The sequence below is a fragment of the Drosophila miranda genome, chromosome XR (genome assembly GCF_003369915.1).
Source record: "Drosophila miranda strain MSH22 chromosome XR, D.miranda_PacBio2.1, whole genome shotgun sequence".
In the NCBI taxonomy this organism is placed as follows: domain Eukaryota; kingdom Metazoa; phylum Arthropoda; class Insecta; order Diptera; family Drosophilidae; genus Drosophila; species Drosophila miranda.
Window position 1 is genome coordinate 1,170,841 of NC_046674.1, and position 11,229 is coordinate 1,182,069.

The 11,229-nt window shown below is 43.7% G+C and overlaps 3 protein-coding genes across 4 annotated transcripts; all 3 read left to right on the forward strand.

The window, feature by feature from the left end:
- The first annotated feature begins 1,615 nt into the window (after positions 1 to 1,615).
- On the forward strand, positions 1,616 to 2,888 carry LOC117186612 (TOX high mobility group box family member 4-like). Its single transcript, XM_033387618.1, has 2 exons — positions 1,616 to 1,795; positions 1,926 to 2,888. The coding sequence occupies exons 1-2, from the start codon at positions 1,715 to 1,717 to the stop codon at positions 2,703 to 2,705; spliced, it is 861 nt and encodes a 286-aa protein (XP_033243509.1). The 5' UTR covers positions 1,616 to 1,714; the 3' UTR covers positions 2,706 to 2,888.
- Positions 2,889 to 4,878: 1,990 nt separating this feature from the next.
- Positions 4,879 to 6,293, forward strand: LOC117186611 (TOX high mobility group box family member 4-like). The gene is made up of 2 exons (XM_033387617.1): positions 4,879 to 5,066; positions 5,200 to 6,293. The coding sequence occupies exons 1-2, from the start codon at positions 4,986 to 4,988 to the stop codon at positions 5,983 to 5,985; spliced, it is 867 nt and encodes a 288-aa protein (XP_033243508.1). The 5' UTR covers positions 4,879 to 4,985; the 3' UTR covers positions 5,986 to 6,293.
- Positions 6,294 to 9,099: 2,806 nt separating this feature from the next.
- On the forward strand, positions 9,100 to 11,038 carry LOC117186613 (TOX high mobility group box family member 4-like). 2 transcript variants are annotated; one of them, XM_033387619.1, is made up of 2 exons: positions 9,100 to 9,287; positions 10,033 to 11,038. In XM_033387619.1, the coding sequence occupies exons 1-2, from the start codon at positions 9,207 to 9,209 to the stop codon at positions 10,795 to 10,797; spliced, it is 846 nt and encodes a 281-aa protein (XP_033243510.1). In that variant the 5' UTR covers positions 9,100 to 9,206; the 3' UTR covers positions 10,798 to 11,038. The 2 variants fall into 2 exon arrangements, with proteins under 2 accessions (XP_033243510.1, XP_033243511.1); XM_033387620.1 differs by lacking the exon at positions 9,100 to 9,287 and adding an exon at positions 9,328 to 9,957.
- Positions 11,039 to 11,229: the final 191 nt, after the last annotated feature.

Consider the following 11,229-nt stretch of genomic DNA (forward strand, 5'->3'; position numbering starts at 1 on the left):
TATTGTAACTTTTAATAAATACACACATTTATTACTCTTGCACTTCATTATCAATATATCAATGTATCAATGCCGTTACAATGCTTACAAAACTCATCCTTCGTTTCACTTCGGTTCGCATATTATATGGTAGTACTATAATATATCAAATAATTAAAATGTATAAATTATTATTATGAATTCAAATAATACACATGTATAATATAAAAGACGTTTCCTTGGTTGCCTTGCTGAAGTAATGCGCCAGTAGTATTACGAGTACGAGTTAAATAAACAACAGTATAAAAAAAAAGAATTCAAGCTTAAATTATCATGGAGTAGAGACATGGTTTCCGTTTAGTTTTCTCTCTTTGATGTGGTATATGGGGAGTATACATTATAATTATTTATATTTTGGGCGGGATAAAGCAGGAGAGTAGAAGACTTTAAATGCAGCTTGCAAAGCGCATAGAGCGTAGAGCGGGAGCGGGGGAGCGGGAGAGCAGGAGAGCAGGAGTATCCTTCAGTGCACACATTCGCTGGGGGCTAGATCATACTTTAAGTAGACTTTCCATTTTTCGGGCGGGGGGGGTAGTAAAAAGCACTTTTCGTTTAGCATTTAACATAAGCATACGAGTAAAGCGCACTCTAAATAATATCACCAAATATTTGTTATTCCATTTTTGTTTGCCTGATCTGATCCGATCCGATCCGATCCGATCTCTGCTCTGCACACAATCCCTCCAGGGCTCTCGCATCGGTTTCCATATCGTAATAAGCTAATGCACTAATATTTCTGGAGTGGTTAAACCACATATTCAAAAATTATTTATCACACACGCACACCCATCTCAAGACCTCGTGGCCTAACGACAAGAACAAAATTTTTAAACGCATTTTCACTTGAGTTTGTTTATTTTGTTTATAAAACAAGAGAAAGGATACAAACAGCAGTATTTTCCACGGGAGGAGCTAAGATCCCTTTTTTCTACGGTGTATTAACGGTATATTTTTTAAAATGAGATGGTACGTTCCGGTATATTTCTGAGGGTCAGACCGTATATTATAGTGCCAGCTTATATCCCATGTCTAGCTCACACACCTTGCAAACTTGTATACTTGGACTCACCGTCTTGTCCAATGCACCAATGTAGAAATCGTATAAAATGCCAATTTCCAAGCCACATCGAATTCGTAAACAGCATCGAATTTTTTTTAAAAGGTCGGAAAAAGGCATGTAGCGGAGGTTTTTTACACTGGCGCTCAAATTGGGCTTACATAAAAAAACAAAAGAAAACGGCCCAACTTGTCAACAAACAGGTGTCGCCTTTGATAATTACATACAAATTTAGTTAATATGCAGTTAATGTGTAGTTACCATGCTACCATGGTTTTATAAACAATTCAATACAGGTTAGTTTTTAAATTAGCATGCCTTGTACGAAATGGATTCAGCAATCGGATAAACTTATGAGTTTTGAGCTGAGGGTCCTACCAGCTAGTAATATTCAAGCGAATATCAAAATCGAGGAAGACGAGGGAAGATGAATACAAATACTTCGTTAGTATATTTACGGTATATTTTAAACTATGACGTATTTCGATATATTTCTGAGGGTCAGGCCGTATATTTTATCGTTAAATCCGTTAAATCACACTAAAAAAGCCTCGCTCTATAAGAAAATCAAAAATTATTGTAAATTATTTGTAAATAAAAAGATTGGGAACTGCTGCAATGAATCAATTGAACCAATTCCACGCGCCCTCGTTCGGAGATGATATGTTCGACATGCCAACGGAGCCCCCCAACAATGCTGTAAGTGGTGCTGGAACAGGCAACACGGGAAAAGAGAATAGAGAATAGTAGTCAGCGAGCGCCCAGGTCTTGGGGGTTGAGCATTAATAAAATGATTAACCCAACGCCAATGCTTTTGTTTTCGTTGCAGTCGCAGAGACTGCTCAGCCTGGATCATTCCACGTTCAATGACGACGACGAGGAGGATGGCGACACGTATGGCGGCGGCGGCGGGCACAGTATGATGACGCAGCACGAGCACGAGAATCAACATCAGATGCTGCCACAGCTGTCGCCAGCTCCACAGCAGCCACAGCAGCCGCAGCCACAGCAGCCGCAGCTACAGCAGCCACAGCAGCAGCAAGCGCTGGCACAAGCTCCGTCAAAGCCTCTGGCACCGTTTGCCCTGTTTTTCCGCGACACTGTGACGGCCATCAAACAGCAGAATCCGGCATGCTCCCTCGAAAAAATATCCGTCATCGTCCACACCATGTGGGAATCTCTGGACGAGACGCAGAAGAACGTGTATACCCAGCGGCACGAGCAGGAGAAGCGCGACTTTTTGCGCAACATGCGCGACTATCGCCAGCAGTTGTCGGAAACAGAAATCACTCCGGAGGTTGGCAGCAGCATCCCAGATGCTGTCGCTTCTGTGCCGGCGATTCAAACGACGGATCTGATCTCGCCAAAAACTCAAATGAGCGACGAACAAACGACACCGTTGGCCACAGCCACCGTAGAACCTCCCGAGCAAATTAAGTTGCTCACCGAGGCGGCCCAGGCGCCAAAGTGCACGCGGGATCAGTGCAACAAGCCGGCGATCATCAATCCGGACTGGGAGGATGAGTACTACAGCAACGAGTTCGTGGTCATCCACTGCCGGAACGTTTTCAACAATTGGGCGCTCTCATTGAAGAGCTCTCCGACCTAGGGGCACCGACTGAAACACCGAATTAAGATTAGTCTTAGAGTTTAGTTCAAATCTACCAAATTGCATTGCTCCCGCGCGCGCTGACGTCGTGCCCCCATCAGCTGTTACACGTCTGGGGCCTTGCCAGCCTCGAGAAAAACGAATTGCTGCAAACGCTGCTGCATGCATGCCCCTAAGGGGGGGGAATACCACATATATACAATTGGGGTTAATTTAACAAACTCTCACTTTCTACCATTCACAAGATCTGTTCTATCTTCCATGTGTGTCCTGTGGCTGTTTTAACTGTGGCTGGCGCTGTGCCACTTGCAAATAATTCACTTTCTTTTGCCTCTTGTAACGGGTGTGGACGAACATTATTGGATTGCATTGAAAGAACTGGTAGCTTAGAAATAATGTATCGGCACTGGCGTTACGTTGCCTAAACGTAACGCCCAAGAGAACTAGTCCTCTGATCTACTATAATTGTTGAATACACGTTGCTTAATCAGACGCACCAACTGTGCATAATTGTGTAAATTTTTTTTTTGCTTGTAATCTAGAATCTGTTCGAATGAAAGACAAAGAAATTGTAGAATATTGTAACTTTTAATAAATACACACATTTATTACTCTTGCACTTCATTATCAGTATATCAATGTATCAATGCCGTTACAATGCTTACAAAACTCATCCTTCGTTTCACTTCGGTTCGCATATTATATGGTAGTACTATAATATATCAAATAATTAAAATGTATAAATTATTATTATGAATTCAAATAATACACATGTATAATATAAAAGACGTTTCCTTGGTTGCCTTGCTGAAGTAATGCGCCAGTAGTATTACGAGTACGAGTTAAATAAACAACAGTATAAAAAAAAAGAATTCAAGCTTAAATTATCATGGAGTAGAGACATGGTTTCCGTTTAGTTTTCTCTCTTTGATGTGGTATATGGGGAGTATACATTATAATTATTTATATTTTCTTTTGGGCGGGATAAAGCAGGAGAGTAGAAGACTTTAAATGCAGCTTGCAAAGCGCATAGAGCGTAGAGCGGGAGCGGGGGAGCGGGAGAGCGGGAGAGCAGGGGTATCCTTCAGTGCACACATTCGCTGGGGGCTAGATCATACTTTAAGTAGACTTTCAATTTTTCGGGCTGGGGGGTAGTAAAAAGCACTTTTCGTTTAGCATTTAACATAAACATACGAGTAAAGCGCACTCTAAATAATATCACCAAATATTTGTTATTCCATTTTTGTTTGCCTGATCTGATCCGATCCGATCCGGTCCGATCTCTGCTCTGCACACAATCCCTCCAGGGCTCTCGCATCGGTTTCCATATCGTAATAAGCTAATGCACTAATATTTCTGGAGTGGTTAAACCACATATTCAAAAAATTATTTATCACACACGCACACACATCTCAAGACCTCGTGGCCTAACGACAAGAACAAAATTTTTAAACGCATTTTCACTTGAGTTTGTTTATTTTGTTTATAAAACAAGAGAAAGGATACAAACAGCAGTATTTTCCACGGGAGGAGCTAAGATCCCTTTTTTCTACGGTGTATTAACGGTATATTTTTAAAATGAGATGGTACGTTCCGGTATATTTCTGAGGGTCAGACCGTATATTATAATGCCAGCTTATATCCCATGTCTAGCTCACACACCTTGCAAACTTGTATACTTGGACTCACCGTCTTGTCCAATGCACCAATGTAGAAATCGTATAAAATGCCAATTTCCAAGCCACATCGAATTCGTAAACAGCATCGAATTTTTTTTAAAAGGTCGGAAAAAGGCATGTAGCGGAGGTTTTTTACACTGGCGCTCAAATTGGGCTTACATAAAAAAACAAAAGAAAACGGCCCAACTTGTCAACAAACAGGTGTCGCCTTTGATAATTACATACAAATTTAGTTAATATGCAGTTAATGTGTAGTTACCATGCTACCATGGTTTTATAAACAATTCAATACAGGTTAGTTTTTAAATTAGCATGCCTTGTACGAAATGGATTCAGCAATCGGATAAACTTATGAGTTTTGAGCTGAGGGTCCTACCAGCTAGTAATATTCAAGCGAATATCAAAATCGAGGAAGACGAGGGAAGATGAATACAAATACTTTGTTAGTATATTTTAAACTATGACGTATTTCGATATATTTCTGATGGTCAGGCCGTATATTTTATCGTTAAATCCGGTCACACTAAAAAAGCCTCGCTCTATAAGAAAATCAAAAATTATTGTAAATTATTTGTAAATAAAAAGATTGGGAACTGCTGCAATGAATCAATTGAACCAATTCCACGCGCCCTCGTTCGGAGATGATATGTTCGACATGCCAACGGAGCCCCCCAACCATGCTGTAAGTGGTGCTGGAACAGGCAACACGGGAAAAGAGAATAGAGAATAGTAGTCAGCGAGCGCCCCCCAGGTCTTGGGGGTTGAGCATTAATAAAATGATTAACCCAACGCCAATGCTTTTGTTTTCGTTGCAGTCGCAGAGACTGCTCAGCCTGGATCATTCCACGTTCAATGACGACGACGAGGAGGATGGCGACACGTATGGCGGTGGCGGCGGGCACAGGATGATGACGCAGCACGAGCACGAGAATCAACATCAGATGCTGCCACAGCTGTCGCCAGCTCCACAGCAGCCACAGCAGCCGCAGCCACAGCAGCCGCAGCCACAGCAGCCGCAGCCGCAGCAGCAGCAAGCGCTGGCACAAGCTCCGTCAAAGCCTCTGGCACCGTTTGCCCTGTTTTTCCGCGACACTGTGACGGCCATCAAACAGCAGAATCCGGCATGCTCCCTCGAACAAATATCCGTCATCGTCCACACCATGTGGGAATCTCTGGACGAGACGCAGAAGAACGTGTATACCCAGCGGCACGAGCAGGAGAAGCGCGACTTTTTGCGCAACATGCGCGACTATCGCCAGCAGTTGTCGGAAACAGAAATCACTCCGGAGGTTGGCAGCAGCATCCCAGATGCTGTCGCTTCTGTGCCGGCGATTCAAACGACGGATCTGATCTCGCCAAAAACTCAAATGAGCGACGAACAAACGACACCGTTGGCCACAGCCACCGTAGAACCTCCCGAGCAAATTCAGTTGCTCACCGAGGCGGCCCAGGCGCCAAAGTGCACGCGGGATCAGTGCAACAAGCCGGCGATCATCAATCCGGACTGGGAGGATGAGTACTGTAGCAACGAGTTCGTGGTCATCCACTGCCGGAACGTTTTCAACAATTGGGCGCTCTCATTGAAGAGCTCTCCGACCTAGGGGCACCGACTGAAACACCGAATTAAGATTAGTCTTAGAGTTTAGTTCAAATCTACCAAATTGCATTGCTCCCGCGCGCGCTGACGTCGTGCCCCCATCAGCTGTAACACGTCTGGGGCCTTGCCAGCCTCGAGAAAAACGAATTGCTGCAAACGCTGCTGCATGCATGCCCCTAACGGGGGGAATACCACATATATACAATTGGGGTTAATTTAACAAACTCTCACTTTCTACCATTCACAGGATCTGTTCTATCTTCCATGTGTGTCCTGTGGCTGTTTTAACTGTGGCTGGCGCTGTGCCACTTGCAAATAATTCACTTTCTTTTGCCTCTTGTAAAGAGTGTCTGTATGCTACGGGTGTGGATGAACATTATTGGATTGCATTGAAAGAACTGGTAGCTTAGAAATAATGTATCGGCACTGGCGTTACGTTGCCTAAACGTAACGCCCAAGAGAACTAGTCCTCTGATCTACTATAATTGTTGAATACACGTTGCTTAATCAGACGCACCAACTGTGCATAATTTTGTAAATTTTTTTTTGGTTGTAATCTAGAATCTGTTCGAATGAAAGACAAAGAAATTGTAGAATATTGTAACTTTTAATAAATACACACATTTATTACTCTTGCACTTCATTATCAATATATCAATGTATCAATGCCGTTACAATGCTTACAAAACTCATCCTTCGTTTCACTTCGGTTCGCATATTATATGGTAGTACTATAATATATCAAATAATTAAAATGTATAAATTATTATTATGAATTCAAATAATACACATGTATAATATAAAAGACGTTTCCTTGGTTGCCTTGCTGAAGTAATGCGCCAGTAGTATTACGAGTACGAGTTAAATAAACAACAGTATAAAAAAAAAGAATTCAAGCTTAAATTATCATGGAGTAGAGACATGGTTTCCGTTTAGTTTTCTCTCTTTGATGTGGTATATGGGGAGTATACATTATAATTATTTATATTTTCTTTTGGGCGGGATAAAGCAGGAGAGTAGAAGACTTTAAATGCAGCTTGCAAAGCGCATAGAGCGTAGAGCGGGAGCGGGGGAGCGGGAGAGCGGGAGAGCAGGGGTATCCTTCAGTGCACACATTCGCTGGGGGCTAGATCATACTTTAAGTAGACTTTCCATTTTTCGGGCTGGGGGGTAGTAAAAAGCACTTTTCGTTTAGCATTTAACATAAACATACGAGTAAAGCGCACTCTAAATAATATCACCAAATATTTGTTATTCCATTTTTGTTTGCCTGATCTGATCCGATCCGATCCGATCCGATCTCTGCTCTGCACACAATCCCTCCAGGGCTCTCGCATCGGTTTCCATATCGTAATAAGCTAATGCACTAATATTTCTGGAGTGGTTAAACCACATATTCAAAAATTATTTATCACACACGCACACCCATCTCAAGACCTCGTGGCCTAACGACAAGAACAACATTTTTAAACGCATTTTCACTTGAGTTGCATTAAGCCGGCGGCACACCACTACAAACACGACTTTAATGACCGCTTTTGGCGCCGCTTTGAATGAGGGACGGCCGGAGGGTACTGAGAAAGCTGTGATAAGAATGCAGCAGCGTAGGCGGCTCAAAGCTTCTTCCTCTCCCAGCAAAGAACGAGCCAAAGTTGCTGGCCGAACAAGAGCGTATACGTACATATGTATGGCTGTGTAGGTCACGTCACTAAAGGTGGCGAGAGAAGAGCAGCGTGGGCGAAACAAATCTCAGCTTGCAGAAAGAGACGAAAAGTTGGTGGTAGTGTATGCGTATGTAAGAGTGCAACAGCGTTAGCGCTCAAAGAATTTGGTTAGCTCTGCTAGCTCACGCTCGCTGCTAAATTTACATGGCTCTGTAACGACACTTTGCTCTTTCTCTGTTACCTTAGTGAAAATGACTCTGTAACGACACTACAGAATTTGTTCTTTCTTTGGCTAGCTCACTCTCTTTATCTTTCGCTGTTAGCTCGCTGCTAAATAAGCATGCCTCTGTAATCAGTAACACCAGCTGTAAACACGGCTTCTATGAAACTATTAAAGCTGAATGCTATGAAACTACCAACGGTGTCTGCGAAAAGCACTTTTGAAGACGCTCCTCCACTCAAATGCAGAATAAATCTAGGTTTCAGTGTATGCTATTCTTACAGAAACCGGGAATATGTAACGGGATTGAGTGTGTATTGAGGAATCAATTATAGGTAAAAACCATGTATATATATATGGTATAGAAAATTCAAGTTACAGACCTTCGAGCTATGGAAATTTTACTGTATTTTGAAAGGAAATAGGGTAGATAGGGTATGAGGTATGCCACACTTCATAAAGATGCAACACAAAGTTGAAGTAATAGAAGAATTTTTTAGCAATTCAGGTAAAAGATCTCGTGGAAATTTTGTTTATAAAACAAGAGAAAGGATACAAACAGCAGTATTTTCCACGGGAGGAGCTAAGATCCCTTTTTTCTACGGTGTATTAACGGTATATTTTTAAAATGAGATGGTACGTTCCGGTATATTTCTGAGGGTCAGACCGTATATTATAATGCCAGCTTATATGCCATGTCTAGCTCACACACCTTGCAAACTTGTATACTTGGACTCACCGTCTTGTCCAGTGCACCAATGTAGAAATCGTATAAAATGCCAATTTCCAAGCCACATCGAATTCGTAAACAGCATCGAATTTTTTTTAAAAGGTCGGAAAAAGGCATGTAGCGGAGGTTTTTTACACTGGCGCTCAAATTGGGCTTACATAAAAAAACAAAAGAAAACGGCCCAACTTGTCAACAAACAGGTGTCGCCTTTGATAATTACATACAAATTAAGTTAATATGCAGTTAATGTGTAGTTACCATGCTACCATGGTTTTATAAACAATTCAATACAGGTTAGTTTTTAAATTAGCATGCCTTGTACGAAATGGATTCAGCAATCGGATAAACTTATGAGTTTTGAGCTGAGGGTCCTACCAGCTAGTAATATTCAAGCGAATATCAAAATCGAGGAAGACGAGGGAAGATGAATACAAATACTTCGTTAGTATATTTACGGTATATTTTAAACTATGACGTATTTCGATATATTTCTGAGGGTCAGGCCGTATATCTTATCGTTAAATCCGGTCACACTAAAAAAGCCTCGCTCTATAAGAAAATCAAAAATTATTGTAAATTATTTGTAAATAAAAAGATTGGGAACTGCTGCAATGAATCAATTGAACCAATTCCACGCGCCCTCGTTCGGAGATGATATGTTCGACATGCCAACGGAGCCCCCCAACCATGCTGTAAGTGGTGCTGGAACAGGCAACACGGGAAAAGAGAATAGAGAATAGTAGTCAGCGAGCGCCCAGGTCCCAGAACGAACTAATAGCTGCACACAGGCTTTACAGACAGAGTTTTTACAGCTGAGTACTTCCACTAATTGATGAGCATCGATGTCATTAATGGTTTTATAATGAACGAAGCGCAGAGATCGGAATCGCACACATTGGGGTCGCGCTGCCACTGTAGTCGTACCTCCCAATCGCACCCGCACGTCTAGCCGTTCGCTGGGTACCAGCTGGACGACTCCTCCAGCACTCACACAAGCAAACCCACAGAACACACCAATGCACAGAGCCCCTCCACCCGAACGGACGGAATCGCTATAGCTAACATAGGCTATGTTATCGATACAAAGCAGCCGTAGCAGCAGCAGCAACGACGCGACGCGACGCGTCAGCTTCTTATCATCAAACAGCACGCACACACACCACATAATCAGCAGAAGCAGGGCAGGTCGACGCAACGTCGTTACCACATACTCCTCCGCTTCTCCCCGCTGTGGGTGCACAAGCACATGTAGCTGGGCTTGGCGGCGGCGGCGGGCGAGCGAATCGTACATTAGTTTAGTTGTTCAGTCTGTGATTGGATTATAAATTGGGTCTCTCTGCTCCTCAGATGAAGAAGTTCCTAGTGAGAGAGCCGTCTTGGAGGTTGAGCATTAATAAAATGATTAACCCAACGCCAATGCTTTTGTTTTCGTTGCAGTCGCAGAGACTGCTCAGCCTGGATCATTCCACGTTCAATGACGACGACGAGGAGGGTGGCGACATGTATGGCGGCGGCGGCGGGCACAGTATGATGACGCAGCACGAGCACGAGAATCAACATCAGATGCTGCCACAGCTGTCGCCAGCTCCACAGCAGTCGCAGCAGCAGCAGCCACAGCAGCCGCAGCAGCAGCAAGCGCTGGCACAAGCTCCGTCAAAGCCTCTGGCACCGTTTGCCCTGTTTTTCCGCGACACTGTGACGGCCATCAAACAGCAGAATCCGGCATGCTCCCTCGAACAAATATCCGTCATCGTCCACACCATGTGGGAATCTCTGGACGAGACGCAGAAGAACGTGTATACCCAGCGGCACGAGCAGGAGAAGCGCGACTTTTTGCGCAACATGCGCGACTATCGCCAGCAGTTGTCGGAAACAGAAATCACTCCGGAGGTTGGCAGCAGCATCCCAGATGCTGTCGCTTCTGTGCCGGCGATTCAAACGACGGATCTGATCTCGCCAAAAACTCAAATGAGCGACGAACAAACGACACCGTTGGCCACAGCCACCGTAGAACCTCCCGAGCAAATTCAGTTGCTCACCGAGGCGGCCCAGGCGCCAAAGTGCACGCGGGATCAGTGCAACAAGCCGGCGATCATCAATCCGGACTGGGAGGATGAGTACTGCAGCAACGAGTGCGTGGTCATCCACTGCCGGAACGTTTTCAACAATTGGGCGCTCTCATTGAAGAGCTCTCCGACCTAGGGGCACCGACTGAAACACCGAATTAAGATTAGTCTTAGAGTTTAGTTCAAATCTACCAAATTGCATTGCTCCCGCGCGCGCTGACGTCGTGCCCCCATCAGCTGTTACACGTCTGGGGCCTTGCCAGCCTCGAGAAAAACGAATTGCTGCAAACGCTGCTGCATGCATGCCCCTAACGGGGGGGAATACCACATATATACAATTGGGGTTAATTTAACAAACTCTCACTTTCTACCATTCACAAGATCTGTTCTATCTTCCATGTGTGTCCTGTGGCTGTTTTAACTGTGGCTGGCGCTGTGCCACTTGCAAATAATTCACTTTCTTTTGCCTCTTGTAAAGAGTGTCTGTATGCTACGGGTGTGGATGAACATTATTGGATTGCATTGAAAGAACTGGTAGCTTAGAAATAATGTATCGGCACTGGCGTTA